Genomic DNA, 20,170 nt, shown 5'->3' with positions numbered 1-20,170 from the left:
TGTTGTTCTTGCCAACGATGGTATTCCATCCATCGTTTGTAAGGCACTAAAGCTAGTTTTCGTCCTTCCATGGGGTTGTCAAGGGTCGATTGGGACTTCCGAGGGCCTTTTTATCTTGCTCCCACCAGTCCTCCCAACATGGTTCCCAAGACTCCTTTCAGCAAGGGGCCTAACAAGAAGGGTAAAATGCCTCCACGTTGGACCAACATCATCTTTCTTTTGACGAATGGGAATTTTCTTTTGAACCAATTGGCGAAGAACGTGACGATGTTTGCGTAAGCATTGTTTCTGGTGTTTGGACAACATGTCCCCATGTTTGACTAAACGTGATGGCAGTCCTTTCCTTTTCTTTCCTTGGCGTTGTTTAGAAGAGGGATGTTTTTTGGAAGGTGACATCTTTGAATCTTCAGGAGCACCAAAACAGTGATACCCCGACTTGGTCACACACCTTTTTTATACTGGAACGCGTCGCCACTGATTGTCTTTACGTCGTATGAACTTCAGGACAGGCATGACACGTCGTGCAGGGGTACGCAACGGACTAAATCGAGCCAGTTCTTGCTTGGACAAATCCAGTAAACTTTGTAACATGCCCGATCTTTCTTGGACTTTGATTTTGGGAGAAGGTACTTCAGTTCTTGGTGTCATCAACGGAGAAGTGGATGAACTTGAGGCTGCCGAAGACGCAGTCACCGCCGTGGCAGGTCGTGGTTTGCGAGTGTAAGGTTGCGTCCTGGCCGAAGTGCCTCTCTTGCGACTAGTTTTCTTCTGTGGACTTTTCTTTTTCTGGGGGCTTTTTCTCTGTTTCTTTTTCTGGGGGCTTCTTTTCTTTTTCCGGGGTGGTGTCTGGTAAGAGGAGGGTCCCGCCACTGGAGAAGTTCTTGCAGACACGGGTCTCCTTGGGGACCTGGTCTTTTTCTTCTTCTTGGAGCTTCGTTTGACTTTTTTCTTGGGGAGAACATTGGGGGCATTAGGATCCCATCTTAAGAGAGAGCGAATGATGACCCCTCCTAGAGTACCGCTCCCTCCAGGTTTCAAAATGATTTGTTTTTTGGTTTGAGTGTCGATGCGGGGATCGGCCAGTTGGGTCAAAGCGACTTTGTTTCGATCAAAAAAGCGTTTGGTTTGATGAGGAATCTGAATGATCCCTTGTAGTAATTGACGTGCCGTCACCGTGAACCATCGTAAGACTTCTTTGAGACTAGCTTCTAAGACACGAGCTCGTGTTTGTGGATTTTTTTCTCCACTGATGCCATACAAGGCACGAATCAATTTGTCGGGAAGATGCGACTGAAGGGATGTCATGTTCAAAATGTGTGTGAGACAGACGAAAAGGGTCTGAGGTTTTTATAGATTTTTTTTGTGGAATGAAGTTAAGTCGAGGATGGAGACGTGTACAGGACAGGCCCTCCGTCTTGGCACCAGTGGTGAAACAAGTGGGTACGAAATCGCAAATCATCGGGGGTCGTAGGTTTCAAGTCGACTAGTAAATAGGCGTGTGGAGTTTGAGTGGCATCGTCGTACGCCTGAGTCAGCCAAGGTGTCCCTACTGTTTGGCTAAGACTTGCACTTGCAATTTATCTCGAGGGCTTTTAAACAAGACCACGTAATGCGCATTGAGACTGATGGTGCGATGGGCTTTACTTTGTTGAAACAAATTTTGGGTGATGTAAACGACACTGGCATTACGATGATGCCCTTTGCGCGTGAACCACAGTTTAATTTCTTCTTCGTCTTCTCCTAACATGTCGTCAAAAATGACCAAATGGGTTTGACGGGAGTCAGAGACGATGCCGTCGTCTTCTTTAGGAATGCCTTCCACAAACACGATGGAATCGCCTTGACTTTCTCGCAAGAGGCTGTATGCCGATTGTCACTCTTTGTAACACCACACGATGCGTTGAGGTGGACGATCGATCAAATGATGTTTATGTTCGATCAAGCGTTTGACGAATTTGAGTTTGCCTGAACCGCTAGGTCCAGCAATGAGCATGTTAAAGGGATGGCGAAGATACAAAGCCTCCCAACTGGCACGATCTAAGTGTTCGTCGATGACTTTGACAGTGGAGGAAGAGGGAGCAGAGACAGCAGAGGTAGCCATAGTGTGAGGAATATCACTTGTGACAAGAAAACAAACAAGACGAGAGTTTATATACTTTTTTCAGGACACGTTTATTGAATGTTTTAAACATGAACACGAAAGACAAAAATACATAAAAGCCAAAGGCTTAAGTACAAGAATAAAAGGCACATGATAACCATCAACGTGGAATAAACACAAGTGTCTGTACAACATGTTTTGGGTAATGTTCTGACCAGTTCTATAGGGGGTAAGGTCACACAACTGTCCTCCCGAAAGGGTCTTTCAGGGATGTCCACGACAGTCCTGTCCTGGGTGACGGGTTCTTCTGGTACTGTCACTAACACAGGTTGAAAAGTCGCAAGGCTCACAATCGCATTCCACTTCAGAAGCCCCAAACTTGAATTGTGTCTTTCTAAACTTGTTGTGTGTTTCTCTGAAAGTATTCATCTTGTTCACTTGGTCTTGGTAGTCACAATGAACTAGCGATCTTGCCTAGGGTTCCTTTTTATATACAGACCAATACCGACGTGTCCATACGGTAAGGTGAAATGATTGGGAAGTCGGACTCGCTTCTGGTACACGATTTGATAGACTTTTTCCAAGGGTCGACTGACGATGTGGTGAGTGGGTAAACGTACAATCTTGTTGGATTGATAGGTGGTCACTTCAAAGTGTTTATCTTCTCCAGATTGCAAGGCTTCTTTCAATACTCCAAAGTTGACCACACGACTGGTACGATAATTCAGAGTCAATCCTTTCACTTTACACTTCGTGTGCACTTCTCCTTGTGGGTCCCGGTATTCGTAGCCGTAATTTTTTCGACCGCCAATGACGACACTTAGAATCTTGTCGTCGGGATGCTTGTCTGTCCAGGCTCCTAAACGGTCTCCTTCGATGTCAGGGTGCTGTTGACTCGGGTGATGGATGTAAATGCAACTGTCCGTGTCAAAGTACAGGACGCGTTCCCCTAACAGTTCTAAAGCTTCGTACAATTTTAAGCGAGCATGAGCTGTCACGTAAGCCGCAATGATGACATTTCCAAAAGGGTCGTCTTGTACAAAGTCCAGATCTTCGTAATTGACCAAGATCAAATCCTCGCGAACGACGTCCACGTGTTTCATGAATTTGGTTTTGTCGTGAATCATCTGAAAGTAGCGGGAAGGTTCTATCAAATACTCCGTCTTGGGTAAACACGGACGTTGTGCCATTTTATCCCACAAGCAATTTAACATCACTTTGGCAAACGATCGCCTGCCTTCGTTTTTCTCGATGTGATCTAAAGTAATGCCTTCTTGTGCCCAGTATTTCTCTTTGAATGTCTTTTGGTCTTCGGGAGTGTGACACCAGGAAGGACAGCCACTGGCTTCTTGTTTCAGTTTCAAAAAGGCATCCACGTAGTCTACGAAAATGCCTTTCTGCGTGGGGTCACCCTTGTGGTATTGTTGTGTCTTGGGAAAGTGACAAATTTCGTACACTTCTAACAGTTGATATCCCATGTTCAGAGCTTTGAACAATTATACGCTGACCCACGTCCCCGTCAAGGCGCGTTCTTCCTGGGTGTGCTGGCAAGGTTGATCTTGGTTGCACGTTTCTGCACAAGTACGGCACAAAGGAAACATCAGTTTGCCTTGACAATGGTGAGGTAACACGGGATGGTACAAGTCCGTGGGAGGCAAAACTTTGCACCTGATCAAGCCTTCGTATTGTCGAATGTTTTTCAGGTCGATGTGTTCCGTGAACAATTGTGGGTGTCCTGCAGGAAAGCGACAATATTTGCACACGTAGGGATACAGCGAACACACGTCCAAGTATTTGATTTCTTCTCCTTTCTCTTCGTCGGCTTTGTACAGCAAACAGGTGGCATTGGTCCTTTCTCCGTACAAACTATATCTCGGGTTCAGGGGGTCCATGAACTGGTAACTTTCCACGAGGCGTTTAAACTCGGGATCGGTTTTCAAACGGTGATCGTATTCGTTTTCCCACATTTCCACCACTTGGTATCCTTCCTGTTCTAACTTTAGGCGTCGCTGACAAGTGGCCTGGTACAAGTCTTCCATAGTTCGTTGTAAAAACTGATTTTTAGTGCCACGGTCAGGATAACAGACGAGACATCCGTGAAATAAGCAACCGTTAAACTCGTACACGATCTTGGGGTTTTCTAAGTCCCAGCCATCGACCGAATGCGTTCCGATGGTCTTTTCGCCCCCTCCGTTGCGGGCATGCTGAATCCACTTGTCTTTCTTGTCGCTCAAGTAATGTAACCAGCGTAGGGCTTTGACCGAGTATTGACGTTTGACAAAGTTGGTCGTTTGATTACTGATGACATCTACGGTGTTCTCAGGCATGAATCGTTGCCGGTACACTAAGGAACACGCTTTGGCAATGGTGCAAGCTTCTTTCAAAGGATCGACCCCTCCGTGTTCCATGAACAGTTCTCGAAATTTTCCACAGCAACGTCGTAAAATGTCCACGTCGGAACGACAATACTTTAACATTTCTTCCTGAAAGTCGAAAGGGTCGGAGGCGTGAGCCTGGTACCAAGCGTAGAAAGCTTCTCGTTGTTCGGTACACATGTTGTCAGGGTCGTAATAGTGAGCCTCAGGCAAATGGGGTATAACGGCGTGTTGATTGGCTTCCGTATTGAAAAAGTGTGGAAAGTACCCTTTAGCCATTTCTGTCATTCCAAACGTTTTAGGCATTCGGCTCAAAGGCATGGCCAAGTAACTCATCGAATCTTTAAACTGTACTTGTCCCACTTGCATGAAAATGATTTTGGCTCCGTTCAAAGTGACTTTAGGACGCTCGGTGCCTTGTTCCGTATAGTATCTCAAAAGAAACTGTCCATCGTATCCGCAGAAATTGTGAGCCATCACCGTGGCATGACGATGACAATCTCCGTAACGTTCGATGTCCTCTTGGCTCCACGTCTTGTCGATGGGGTCTAAGACCCATTGGGCAAAATCGGCTAGCGTGTTCGGTCCCCGAAAGATTTTTTCACGTCCTCCAGGAATCTTGCTGCAGTGAGGGCAATGACTGAAGATAGGTTCCTGAATGCACTTCTCGCACGCTCGATGAGCCACGCAGAAATTAGAAACGTGAATGCCAGTCTCTTGCATGCATTCGAAATCGAAAAAGATGAAATTGTCTTTCTTCTTGTGACCGTCCTCTTTCTCTGGTGGGGGTTGGTATTTTTGCACGTAGCATTGGTGTTCCAAGTCCACGATGTGGTGACAAATGTGACATTTTTTTTCCTGAACATACGTGTGCCTTGGCATTATTGGTACGTATGCCTTGTCCACACGTAGGGCACAATCTCAGCAGTTGACAAGCACATTTCTGCTGTGAACCTTGCGTCTTCAAATGTTGCTGGTAACAGGTAGGGCTAACAAACGTGCGCAGACAAGTTGAACAATGCACTGGCCCTTCGCTCAGACAGGGTGGAGAGGCCAAACATCCTGAGCATTTCAATCCACAATGCTTGTGTTGCTCTCGATTGTTATAGCCATAGTCACATTTCTCACAGTAATATCTGTATCTCAGGAATCCGGTGATAGTGGTAATGGTATCGAAATGGTCGTCGTGATAATAGACATGAATGTATTTTCCATCCTTAAAGTCTTTCCCTCGAAACAACAGAGGCCTGCGCATTTCTTGAGGGTGCACTTTCAAGGTGTAGCGTGGAGCTAGGACATCTTGCAATGTTTGCATTTCAGGAATCTCACAGGGTGTGTCTGTGGACAGGCCAGTTTGTTGCAACAGGAGTTCTGCTTCACTTCGTTGTTTGGCTCGGTCGGATCGTTGAATAGTTTTCCAGGCTCTTTTCCATTCTACCGTGTCATTCTTGTTAGCATAGGTTCGTCCCACCACGATGGCCCTGGCTAAACACATCTGGTCTTGAGGGTTGTGAATTCGGACGAGACTCGTTTTGGTGCTGCGAAGGTCGTTCACCAATAAGACTTTTTTGCGGCCAGTCCCTTGAGGAGGAGAGACGTGGGTCATGTGCAGTGTGGCTTTTCCATCGGTGATGTCAAACTGGTCATTGGATTGTTGTACGTGTTGAATCTTGTCCATGACTTTGGAAGCAGTCAATTCTGCAGGGCTGCTAAACTCGATCCAAACAGGGTATTTCAAACCGTCGTGTTGTATGGAAAGTCTCAAGCGATCGTCTTCTTTGGGTTGACATTGTCGCTTGAGTGAGGTGAGCAAAGAATCCCACACCCCGGTGATGAACCCTTCTGCTTTCACTAACGGTACTTCAGCCTTGAAATGTTTAAACTTCACCGTGTATTTGTAAGCCGTGGTTCTAAATTTTCTAGAGGAGCGCTTTTCCGTCTCTCGAATGGAATAGTACTTTTCAGGGTTGACTGAAGGTGATGAACTTTGTTTAGAGGGTTCGGATTCTGGTTCACTCATGTCGTCTTCAAAATCACTGGCATGAATTTGTGCCAAGACTTCAGCCCTGGTACGAGGCGATAGATCACGTTTCTGCCTCTTACTTTCTTCTTCTTTCTTCTCAAATGAATTGGATCGTTTCATCTTGAGTGCAAAACGTCAAATGACTCAAGTTTAAACACCATAGACTAATTTAAAGTCATGGCAGACCAGCGTATATAAAAGGGTGTGTGTATTGTCCTTTCAGTATTCATTTCACTCTCAAACCGAGCACAACGATGGAAGAGACTAGCCAAATCGAACGTTTCATCAGAGCTTTGCAAGGGGTCATCAGAACATTTTCTTCAGACCAGCCTTCGGACTACTCTCCTTCTTTTCGAGATAAAAGTCAAGATACTTGCTATATCTGTCAAAAGAAAGGGCATTGGTGTTCAGAGTGTCCAGACCGTCAAAAAAGAAAAACAGGGGTTAAAAGAGACAAAAGTCAAGATACCTGTTATTATTGTCAAGAAAAAGGACATTGGTCTCCAGATTGCCCAAAAAAGAAACAAGAGGAGTCAGAAGAAGAGAGGGATTCTTCAGAGGAAGAAGAGGAGGAAGATAGCAGACAGGTGAAGAAAAAGAAACAGGAGAAGAAAAGAAGAAGGGAAGAAAGTGAGGAGGAAGAGGAGGAAAAGACTGTGACGTTGAAGAAATTTAAAAAACAGAGAGACTAAACAGTGAGACAGAAGAAGTGAATGTACTTTTTAAAGTGCTCTGTTGTGAATTGTGAATTGGATTGTAACTATTTATAAAAGAATAAATTAGGTATAAAAAGGTAAGTGTCTTTGAGTTTTGATTTTAAATAAGAAGCTACCCTCACGCACTCATATACAAGTAATATAGGGGTAAAATTTTTTTTTTTTTTTTTTTTTTTTTTTTTTGAGTTATTGGCAATTGAAAGTCTATCTCTTTTCGAGAGAAGTGGGTGGCCCTGAAAAGGGCCTTTGGTTTTTGGTGTAGGGGTGAGTTTAAGCAATCAACTTTAACTGCCTTAAGCCTTTGCCATGGCCGAGGCCTACTTCTGATGATGATGATTTGGTTGAAATCACTAAGGGTGGTACGGTAGGCTTAGTAACAGGGTTGGCGTGTTTAGCTCGGGAAGGTCGTTTTCTCTTCGGTCGTGATAAAGAAGTCTGATACATTTGTTTCAGACTTCTTAACTCCGCTAAAATGTCTAACAGTACCGTGACCGTTTGATTTTCACCCTCTTGTTTCTTTGCTGCTGCTTCTTGTTGTTGTTGTTTTTTTCTTACCTCTTCTTGCTGTTGTTGCTGTAAAAGAAAAGCTTGTTCCGCTTCCTTTTGTCGTTGTATAAATTTCTCCAATTCTTCTTTCTGTCTCTGTCTAAAATTCTCCATGTGTGGTAATGAAGGTGACGAAGGTTCCGGAACAAATTCTTGCGAGGTAAGAAAATCCACAAAATCCCAATTCACCTCTTCTGAAAGTAAGTCCGGGTTCCCTTGGGTGGTCACCACTGCTGGTGCACCCCAATGGATCGTTTTCTGAGTTTCCGTCATGTTGAATCACTGTCGCATGGATTGACAGCGCACAGGCACTAGCGAATCTATATAGACCACGTGACGTCACAGACTGTTCTCTTCGGATTGGATGCGAGCTGACTGAATTTTGTAACGCGTGTTTGGATTGGTCAATGAACTCAATCCGTTTCAATCCTTCCTCTACCTATAAATAAGCGCAGTTCACTGCATTGATTTACCTGTTCTCGTCGCCTCAGCATGTGGACTGACGTTGAATCTTCCACCCTTGTGTCAATGATGATGTTCAGGACGGACATACCGATGTATGTCCGATCCGAATGGACAGTTGTCCATAGGACCACCAGCAGCCTATGGATACGTAGGATTTACGTGGAGAGGCAAGGATGCCTCAAAATAGTCCTGATTTACGGTCCTACAGTGAGACGAAGCCTAAGGATAAGTAGAAGTCACAGATGCCCTTCATGTTAAGGGCATATATAAACCCAAAGGCCCTTTTCAGGGCCACCCACATTTCTAGAAAAGAGATCGACTTTCAATTGCCTACCCCATTTTTTTATTTCTTTTTATTTTTTAAAATAAACAAAAAAATAGAGACCCATCAGGTCGGGACCATATTAAAATAGGGCCCCGACCCTGTTCCATTTCCCCTAGTCCCTAGACAGGCCCAAACTCTATTCCCATGTTAAATTGCCCTTGTCCCTAGAATTGCTTTTTATCTCCCATGTTAAATTTCCCTTGTCGCTCAACAGGCCCAAAATATATTCCCATGTTAATTTCCCATTGTCGCTAAAGTGGCCCAGGGGTTTTCTCCATGTTAAATTCCCCTTGTCGTTAGAGTGGCCCAGGGTTTTTCTCCATGTTAAATTTCCCTTGTCGCTAGAGTGGCCCAAGGGGTTCTGTAATGCTAATTCCCATTGTCGCTAGGGTGGCCCACTTCACTACTCAAGAGTTTATTTTTTAACTAATTTTTATGTTGATTACACAACTAATTCAAACAATTTATGCGATGCGTTCCCGACGGCTCAGACGTCGTTGAACGTGTATTAAAGATGGAGGAAACAGTTGAGCTTAAATGAACGACATTATGCCCTTGCAAATGTCCGAATAAAAAATCCAGCGTTCACCGCAGAGGTGTAGCACGTTATTGCTTCACAACCAAATCTGATAACTAAAAACTGTACGCCCGAGTTTTTCAGCAAATATATTAACCTCTAAATCTGTGTAATGGGCTGTTATTCTTATATAATCTATGAACTCATCCATTTCACACAAAAAGAAAGAAAATATGCCTGATAGTTTTACAAATATCCTATTCGGAGTTAAACATAATGCAAGAGTAAAAGTGAAATTATATCATGTCTCACGTTCACTTATCCTTTGTCTGCTGCTTGTAGGACGTTATCTAAATCATGTATTTGTGAAACAATAACTGTGTTCTAATGGTAAGAGAAATTAAGAACTATGAATACGGCTTGATTTGGAAGATGTAAGATTAGGGCTATAGGCGCTCGCACATATTGGCAACGGGGTGGCAGATTTCCGCACAAACGCAAATTCTAGTATATAGAAAACTGCTGACTAGTTTACAGAGAGACCAGGGCCAGGGACTGAAAGTCATCAAAGCAGGACCCTTCCAGCGAAAGACTCTGTTAATGTATGGTGACACCGGTGGAATTATGTAATAAAGGTTTAACTCAGCATTTCCGTTCCTCTCAGATCATTAAGGTGGACATTTTGAAGGAGGATGATCTGGCGGAAAATTTCAAGCAGTGTGATGCGGTGGTTTCCTGTCTGGGAACGCCACCTAGCTGGTTAAGTCTGACAACCGTCACGCTCTATCTCGACTCCATGAAAGTTATCACGTCGGCCATGAGAAAAGCAGGAGTTAAAAGGGTCGTCTGCATGTCCTCTGTGTGTTCCAAATGTAAGTTTTATCACTAAATCATTAAATTTTCTTTTCAAATATATAAGAATTCTCTTCAGAAAGAAAGACATATCCAGTAGCAATGTTATTATTTGTATAAATCATTTTTACAATGAAGAAATGATAGATGTTGCATAGGAGATGGTAGTTATTACAATGAAGAATTTACAGATGTTGCATAGGAGATGGTAGTTATTACATTGAAGAAATGATAGATGTTGCATAGGAGATGGTAGTTAATTTAGTCTTGAAGTGCTGTTGCATTCTGTAGGAAGCCGAATTGGGAAGTTCTAAGAAATGGTACATTCGGTTCAGCCACCCGACTATGCCGACCGTATCTTTTAAGATTTTGAAATTTTGATTTGGGTCCCAATATTGCCAAGAGTGCATGTTGGTGTTTTGCAAGGCGTGTTGGTGTTTTGCAAGGCTTATTAAGCCATTAATAGCCTCTTTACGATTTTTAATTAATATTGTCATATTGTCGTGAACAAAGAATGCATTCACGAATCCGGGACACTGTAAGGACATTTACATTCATGACATAACGTTCAAGTGATATGATCTATTAAAAAATGTAGCCTTTGGGATCTCAATCTCTTTAATAGGGCGCACCAAAGTCTCATCTGTGAAATCAATGATTAAACACAAACTGATTATATTCCTTTTCAGTTTAGTGAACATAAATATTTCATGTTACCCTTTCACAAATATCGAAAGTGATTTTTTGAAATAGTCGCGCTGAGCCAACGAATGTAAATTTCCTTTCTGTATCGTGAAACGGTTTGCAGTAAAATGTCTTTAGCTTTCAATTTAAGATAATAAATGAACACTTGGCGTTGTCAAAATTTTCGTAAAGGGAGGTTATGGTTCCTTCCAGATGTATACACAGTAGTTTGGCTCAGGGTGTGGCTCATTTAAAACGTGCGGAAATATTTAAAATGCAGATGCCATATTTCGGGGGAAATGAAAGAGAATTCTACACATATTTATGTCAAGCTTGTGTCTTTCCAGAACATTTAAAAAAAATACAAGATTATGTATTCAATCTCCAGAGCATAATCTTGGACAACTGAACTAGCATATATTAAAAGATGAAATCTTTTGTTTTGAGTAGTTTGCATTGATGCATTTATGTTTCTTTATAAATTTCTGTAACTTTTTATATCTTGAGCGGAACCCGGGAATCCTATATGGGTGGAATGGGTCCTGAAGCCATTAGCTCTGGGTAAACCGCTCCAAAACATGGCTCAGATGGAAGACTATTTGACATCACAGTGTTCTGACCTTGACTTCACAGTTGTGAGGCCACCAGGATTGGCGAATGGTCCATCCACAGGTACGTAGGTACTAAATGAGAGAAGGAGAGAGAACATACATAACTACACACATGCATGCATATTATGCGCGTTTGTGTTGATTTCATTATTAGTTATTTGGTTAATGATTGAATTAGGTGATTTTAAGATATTGCAATAAAAAAAATAAATGTTTAAGAAAAAGGTATCTTGTACCTTTCATTTCACCTATTGATTTTAAGTCGGTACAAATTGTTTTTAGGTCATGATTCCATGACATATGCAACTTTTTCTCTGTTATCTAGGAAAAAGAATTGATGCATGTGAGAGTCAGTTCATAGCTGGTGCAGAGTGGTCAATGCCTCGAAGAGATGTGGCAAAGTTCATGCTTTCCTGTGTTGAAGACAATCTATGGTTGAAGAAAATTATAGCTATTGGTATTCCAAAATAATTAAAACGAAGAATAAAAATGTATAACCTAAAGGCACACCTTTGTCTTATTAACCCTATCGCAGATAAAGAAAGAATAAGAGATAGAGAATAGGAAATAGCCATTTAAAGATAGAGAATAGCAAATAGCCATTTAGAGATAGATAATAGCAAATAGCCATTGAGAGATAGATAATAACAAATAGCCATTTAAAGATAGATAATAGCAAATAGCCATTTAGAAATTGACGGAGAAGGAAACGGTCATCTGTATGGAGTGTATTCATGTACGTGTTTTGAACTTTAACGTAGCTTTAAAAATATTTCAGTCACATCGCTCCGATGTCTGCAATTTATCAGTTTATAGTTATGTCTCGCAATAGGACATCGTGTCGCTGTCATGTAGGATGATGTCCCACCTAGTAATATTATCCTGACACCAGGCCGACCAGAGGCCTGGTCTTCTCGAACATTACGTATTACATTGCTTGCATTATTTGATTTTGTGCAGTTATCTCGTTCAAATCTAGCACGCACAACGTACGCTCGCCGTTTTAACTATCTTAAGTAGTATACGCGCGAATAACTACGCTAATGGAGGACAAATGCCAGTTTGTGGTACTATTGGGAAAATATGCTTAGCCACAACATCTTTTTTTTTGTAGACAAAAGGTCGATATCATTGTTTACATTAAACATATATACATTAAAATACATTTAGATTTGATGCCCAGTTTAATTTCGTTATGCAAAAATAGACTTTTTTCAATTGGTTGAATTACCAGAAATTGAGTAGAACATTATTATCTCATTGACGAAAATAGAAAATATTAGTAAGAGTATGAGCCTCAACGTCTTCTTTCTTAATATGTCATAATGCGTAAAAATGACCATTATATTTATTTTGTTGTCATGGTTTCAAATACACAAATATTTGGTGAAAACGAAATTGAAATACTTAGTTATAAGGTAACTTTGCTTTTGGTCAACTGGTTCCTTAATGTCGTTCTCGATTAGGTCCCTTCAGCCACAACAGATGCTGTTCGTCAATTTGATGAGTCACATCCTGGGTCTTTTGAGACTGAAGAATACCGATATCACCATACCTGTCTTCAATGGAACTATGCACTAGTAGTACGGAAATGCCGTTTTTGCCTCAGAGCCCAGGGGCCAGTTTTTATGTACAAATTTAATGCCGCAATCACCGACCTAGTATAAAAAATCAAATACACAAGTGAGGTCAAAAAAGTCAATATTTTTGGATACCTATATTAAAACAAGGCATCAGATTATTATCCACTTGACCAAATAAATCAATGGCAGTTCAAAGCAGAAGAAGTTTATGCACCCCAACCCAAAATTTCTACCCGCAATTTTCATGTCCGTAGGTCATTTTTAACACCACGATATGTTCACAGTGCAAACACAAGCCCTTTTCCTAGATGTTGTTGTTGTATGGTTTAACGCCATGTTTCAGCACACGATAGGCTATAGATGTCGGCCGGTATTAATGGTGGAATAAGAACCCGGGACCCCCCCCCCCCCCCCCGCCCCGGAAAGAACCCTCGACCCACGAGAAGCTACTGGCAAGTTTTCTCACATACCCACATGAATCCAGACTCGAACCGACGCAGACAGAGGTGAGATGGCAGTGACCCGTAACGGAGAGCGCTTTAGACCACTCTGCCACTCGGTGCCCCTTTTCCTAGATGACAGTTGTTCAAAAGAGTGTGTACTAAACAGGCTGATGCAACTGAAAATAGTTGTCATCCAAGCCGTTTTTGAGATATTATATTTGCCCCAAACCCACGTGTTTACTGCTATGGGAGGCCAGCTCTTCTTCCTAGCCGACTATTGGTATTTCACTATCAACATACTGCAGAGTAACTATGGAAGGTGTACATCCCCTCTGTCAGTTTGGATGAAAATGGTTTGTGTGACAGAAGTGAAAATTTTAAATAAACTGTTCTTGCAAACATAAAGAAATCAAACATTTAAGTAAATGATGTGCTTTAGAAGTAGACTGATATAAAACAAGCAGTTCTAACCTTTCATTATCATTCTGGAGATACTAATAGCAGCAGTGTGTATTCGGTGTGGGGTGGTTAAGTCACAACAGCAGCCATCTAATCTGGAGAGATCTTAGTTTGATCAATTACCCTAAAACCATGCTGGAATATTGATATACTGATGTGTGGGACATTGTTAAAGTTACAAAGTGACATAAAAAATAAATTCATTGATATATAGCCACTGAAACTGACCATACATATACAATTACTCAATACAGTTTAACATAAATTTCTTCTCGGACACCAATTCACTTACAACTGACTTTAATTTTATCTGGAGTTCACAAAATCATAGTAAATAATAAGATAAGGTACAGAACAAATATTTACAGTGGGTAATTCAGTTCAAGGTAAAAATCATTTAATCTGCTTGGCATTTAATAAGCACGTACCATTAAACTTCGGAAGCTAAATCTGGCAAAGTCAGTCTCTTGTGCACTTAGATCAGAATGAGTATATGGATGAGATTGAAGCTATTGTTTCTTTCAGCATGACTAACCGATTAATCCTACTCTTTTGCCATGCAAATTGAGACCTGAAAAAAGAAAAGAAACCAGTGATATTGATGTGCTTTTAACATTCAGTGAAAACATAAGAGTTTCAGAGGAGAAACTTTATATGTATTGTCCAATGCATGAAACGGACACTTAATTTTAAGCTTTTCCCCCTTTGTTAACCAAATCTAGAAATTTCAAGATATATACATAACACTGAAACATTTCCTATTATCACCCAAGTGTGAGATATGAATCTCTTAGTCAACGTCGCAGTGGGGTCATGAAGGTAGAAACTATGTCAGTGTGCTAAAACGTTTTCTTCTCACCAAAATATAGCAAGCAATATGCCATATGCATCACTATTTCTAAGACTGTTACCTTGGTGACATTCAACATTCACAATGGTATGTTTATTTATGATTCCTCTGAAGTTTATCTGCTCCTGTGTAGTTAAATTGCTTTTAAGAATGCATGTTGACATGTTATGCAATTGTTTCTGTGTGTCTGTATTGAAACGTGAATAATATTAATACAATTAGGGGTGCAAACCTTGACAACTGCAAACAAACAAGACAATAGATGAAGTTCACCGTTTTAAGTTAAGAAATGTGCCAGGGGCCAATTTACGAAAATGTACCTGCTACCTCATTGGATACCCTGTGTCTCCTGACAACCATTCTCGCCTTTAATTGCCATGAGATGTTATCCACCACGCAACCTGTAGAGGTTTGGTTACTTTTTCTTGAGGGACTGCAAAAGATGTAAACAGCCACGTAACGCGAGTGTGCCAATCACACGGGTTAGAGTTTCGTACGGCTGTCAAACAGCCGCTTCTTCACTGCTCTAGTCTTTAGCAATTTGTGGGAAACGAAAACACTGCAGCTCTGAATGAATGATGATATGGCTGCTGCTCAGACAGGCAGACAAAATTAATTTATTGTATAAATCAATATATACAAGTTGCGTGAAGTCTGTGTACTTTTACTAGATTTTTAATGTTTGTTAATCTGCAAATGCACGGTTTTTTATTTGTGCTTGGAGTTGTTTGTGATTATCTATTTCCGTCAGAGCAGTCTCAAACTCGGCTGCACTGATTATTTTATCCTCGATTTCAACCGAATACAATTTATTGATTGTATTGAAACTGCTCTGTGTGGCTACAAGCAATTCAGAATAGACGCGTACACAGGGATGTAGTCGCATCGAAATGAAGTTGCTCGCGTCACACGAGTCACCCGATACTATCTACATGGCTCCAACAACAATGGTTTTTGCACCTACGGTGGGGAACATTGTCGTTATTCCAGTCACACCAAGACCATCAGTGGCTGCCACGTCGAGCTTAAAATAATATCTGCCACCAGGCAAGCGCGTTTGTAATTTACTTTCAAAGATGTTCTCTAGATGATCTCATCTCGCAGTTGTTCTTCTGTTTTGATTGCTTATTCACGTACCACTCCGGTGGCCTAAGTGGTTAGAGCGCCCGACTTGGATGCGGGATGTCAAGGGTTCGAACCAGACTCAGTCATACCAAATATTTATAAAAATAGTATTAGCAGCTTCCTCGCTAGGTGTACGTCATTAAGAGGTTAGTGTTAGGAATGGTCGGCCTGGTGTCAGGATAATTTGACTTGAGGCCTGAGGCCCCACTGCTAGACATCACTGTAAATTACCACTGCAGACATCGAAGCGATATGACTAAAAAGGTGTTAAAGCTACGTTAAAAATCCAAATCACACAGACACACACACACTTTTTCAAGTCGGTAAGACTGAGGGTCTGTCAGAGTTCTTCTATCAATAATACAGTCGCGTATTTTAATTGTACAACAGGCAGACATTATCTAGTCTGTATCATCACGCGCAGGCGCATTACTCACGCACGCCTCTAGCCAAAGGCCCCTTTCAACTGGCATAATGGTCATCTAGTTATAATAAATCTCTGCCCCGAGAAAACGTAAAATCTCCGGCGATGGTGCGTTCTGGCTGATTGGCATCCCTCTTATACAAATACACCACACCAATAACGCCTAGCACCGCTAACATCGAATGATCATCTTTGCCTAAAAACTTTCATTCGATCAAATGCATCCTTGTTGAATAACAAACTAGACTGGTTTTGTCTCCGTTGAGTCAATCCTCGTGTAAAATATTTATTGGTATATGTAACAGGGGAGGACACTGCGGTGAACGCTACTTAGTTATTGTCAAAACAATCCCGGACGGCTTTTGCATCTGGTGGTGAAGTCAACGTTTGAGAGTTTGTATGTCGGATGATTGCAAACTGGCCTGGAGTTGGTAGTAGCACATCAGGGTGGTTCCAAACAGCAATGTCTACTGGATCCTTAACAAAATGATATGACAGCTTAAACGAGGGTTTGGTAACACCACTTTGAAGCAGATATTTGGCAAGTGGAACAATCAATGTTACCACCCGCTGCTAGCTGATCTAACACACATTCAGTAGATTTTTCAACTTCATCGCCATAGTCAGATTCCATTTCTTACATACAGTGAGACAAAATCTAATCTTAAATACAAGCGCCAGAAACGGTTCCGTACCTGTCTGGATAAACGTCGAGTGCTTCGAACTGAACTTCATATTTAGTAATCAACGACGTTGATATGGCAGCTGTACAATTCCATGGAAATAATGCCCGGCTAGTCAGTTTTCCATATTCCTGGTAAAATCCCCACCCTAACCCAACTCATTCGTCCCATTGTAAGACATTTAAGAAGATCCAGCAGAAACGAAAGAAGTCGCAGCAAAACCACGTGGAAAGCTCAAGCTCTCTCTCTCTCTCTCTCTCTCTCTCATTTGCATGTATTCCAGTTATCTTTTCAAACAAATAAGAATAAATAAACTAGTCTGAATGGAGTTCAAGGACATATATGAACTGTAACTACATATTTTCCAAACATTGCGTTGCACAATTCAAGACAGAGAGAAACCACAGAGGCTCGGGTCATGAAAGTGTATTCATTTTCTGTTCATATTACTCTTTTTGGTGTCAGATTGTGAAAATTCTATCTCAGAAATATCCAATAACATAAACAGAAATAGCTTTTTCTACAATTCTGACTAGTACGAATCTTTGGTCTCAAAGTAAGTACCAGGAAGAAGCAAATCCAACAAGTTTATTAAATGTGACATGTTTTAATTCTCTAAGTCCTAAAGATATATATTTAAGAGGAATGTAGAGTATCCTAAAATGTTCATGTCCAAAACAATTGAGAGTACAGAATTAATTTCAGGTCCTAAAAGTGTTTACGTAATTGTAGCCTTGAATATGCTCAAGTGCGAACAATATTGATGTAAGACAATGGCATAGCCTAAAACTTCTTTTAATGATTTCACACTATTCCCAGCGTAATATATTAGTCGATAGTTAATAATCCAAATAAATGATTCCTCTAACATTATATCTAAACGCAACATTTAAATACATACGCAGAATGGTATTAAGACTTACAAAACTGGCACTAACAGTTCCATCGCATGGCGATCAGCATTAAGAGGTTAGTGTTAGGATTGGTCAGCCTGGTGTCAGCATAATGTGACTGGATGGAATATCATTCTACATGTCTGCGGAATGATGCCCCAGTGCTAGACATCACTATAAAATGCCACACTGCAGAGATAGCGATATGACTGAAAAATTGTTAAAGCTACGTTAAAAATCAAAATCACACACAAACACACACACACACACACACACACACACCCCCGCGCGCGCAGAATGGTATTAACACAAAGATATGTGACAGTAAAGTAAAGTAGAGGTCTATATCTTTGTTCTTATAAAGGCCATTACGTCTCTTCAATGCAAACGTTACTACACGATATACGTCGCAATACCTCGTACATGTCATAGTTCACAATAGCTCAGATCGCAACAGAACCCACATGACTCAGTCATCTAATGCGAACTTACCAAAAAATGGTCGACGTGTTTATTATTACGATTTATTTTATGATTTGTAAAGCCCTGCTTATAGCTTATATGCAATATACCGTCAAGCACCAACAGTAAAATATAAACTATCATAGCACTTTTTCTGACTTTCTAAGATAACATTCCCGCATATGTATTATATTTTGCATTAAAGTGTTATCACGTTAAAGGGAATGAATGCTTGTTATACACAAATCTACCATTTCAGAAAGTGCCAACCCTTTGAACTAATTAATTCTTATATACCTCATTGATTACAAGAATTATACAATTCATCTTGAACAATGGATTTCTTCTCTGGATCCAAACCGATGCGGTGTCACCTGTCGCGACACTCGCAACTACACTGTCAATTATATCAATGACCGACTTAGTGCGACTACAATCTACGACTGAAGAAAATTACATCTAAAAGAAAAGCAAGCGTTATTGTTGAGCTTATACATGGATATATAAACACAAGATAATGATAATAATTGATATGATATTGCGGGTTTCACGGTTCCAACTTTATAAACTGATTCTTGCGTGTTTAAAGCAACTTATACTTGTTGAATATGGTTCGCAGTTGAAAATATTCTGACAACAGCATTAATGAGATCGCGAATACTATCCTACATTAACCAATCCCTGAAAGAGTGTTCATTTTGGGATACAATGGTAACTCTAGGTATCTGCGTTTGAAGCAGATTAAGGTACGCATCAATCTACCTATTATATATTTACTTGGATTTGAAGGGAAATTTATTTGAGTCATGAAGAAAGTGATTTTTCCACTGTATGGATTTATTTAACTGAGCTTAAGGAACTTGTTATTCAATGTTAAAATATGCAAGGGTTTCATTCTGTATATATTATAAAAAGTGAAAATGATAATATATTAATATGTTGATGTGATTTGCAAATGCTTAAAAAATAGATTGAACTTAATATGAATTGTAAACTTAATTTTGGCTTAAGACCTCTAGTTTACAAGTCACCTGAAACAGGCTTAACAGTAGAAAGATACGAGTCGGGTTTTCCCACCATCTGGTGTTCCCATCGCAGTTCAGAACTGCCTCTGACGTTTCTGTCTGCGGGCACAGTATTTATTATGTTTTGTGGTGTCGGCAGTGATAGTTTTAAGTCAGTTAGGTGGACTTCGTGATGTCTGATCAGCGTTGTTCCGATGTTTCTTTTTGTGTCAATACTCTTTGTCATTCTGTAGTTCGTTCTTTAGATCATTAAGTTGATCGTTCCTCAATTGTAGCAACCGCCACGTCGAGAATAGCTCGATATTCTTGCAAGTTACTGTCCAAACAAACAAAAGAAGCATCGCTCTTTGAATTAGATACCACTGGAGCAGATGATAATCGATAAATGCAGACCCGAATCCATACCAAAACTCCCTATGTACTCTGGAACGAATTAATGTTTGCACGATTTTATTTTATATGATAATACGAAGAAGAAGGACAAAAGTAGATGAATACGTGTGAAAGTGTGACCTCTTTGCAAGCGAACTTCGCGAGCCTTCTTCAAATAGAAAGCTTCTGATCTTGTAGGATGTATTATTTAAACTTTTGTTATTTAAATGGTATCAAACTTATTTAAGAGACAATTATTTTCATTTCAAAACAATGATAGAAACAAATATTACATAACATATTGTTCTTGTTGGTTGCTATATTAAACTGGGAAATGATATGATAATTTGTTATTAAAATATTGTCTGGTTAATGACAATGGACAAAATATACAATACTACGCTATAAAGTTAAATTCTCTTTATGCCACAAGTTGAAAACGGAATTTATTTACACACACACACACGCGCGCGCGCACACACACACACACACACACACACACACTGCCCCGTTATAAGTAAGGAACAGTAGTCAGATTGCAACATGGATATGCTAGACCCTGAGGATAATTATTCGCTTCATAAATGTTGTGAGTGTCAGCCTTGCGAACAATGAGTGTCAAAGCGATGTCTACAC

The 20,170-nt window shown here is 40.7% G+C and overlaps 1 protein-coding gene across 2 annotated transcripts in view; it reads left to right on the top strand.

Annotated features, from left to right (window-relative positions):
• The window catches only part of LOC149774405 (flavin reductase (NADPH)-like), a 62,197-nt gene that overhangs the window by 31,297 nt on the left and 10,730 nt on the right, over positions 1-20,170 (top strand). Inside the window, exons 2-4 of one of the 2 annotated variants that reach the window (XM_089945321.1) lie at positions 9,733-9,940; positions 11,112-11,276; positions 11,541-11,718. In XM_089945321.1, the coding sequence (XP_089801447.1) occupies positions 9,733-9,940; positions 11,112-11,276; positions 11,541-11,686 (519 nt within the window). In that variant the 3' untranslated portion in view covers positions 11,687-11,718. Of the gene's footprint in view, positions 1-9,732; positions 9,941-11,111; positions 11,277-11,540; positions 11,719-20,170 lie in introns of those variants that run through there. The other variant, XR_016416869.1, reaches the window with a different exon arrangement.

The sequence above is a fragment of the Sinohyriopsis cumingii genome, unplaced genomic scaffold (genome assembly GCF_028554795.1).
Source record: "Sinohyriopsis cumingii isolate HCF-2022 unplaced genomic scaffold, ASM2855479v2 utg000233l, whole genome shotgun sequence".
Classification (NCBI taxonomy): domain Eukaryota; kingdom Metazoa; phylum Mollusca; class Bivalvia; order Unionida; family Unionidae; genus Sinohyriopsis; species Sinohyriopsis cumingii.
The sequence above is the reverse complement of the archived record's forward strand: the minus strand, read 5'-3'. Positions and strand labels throughout refer to the sequence as shown.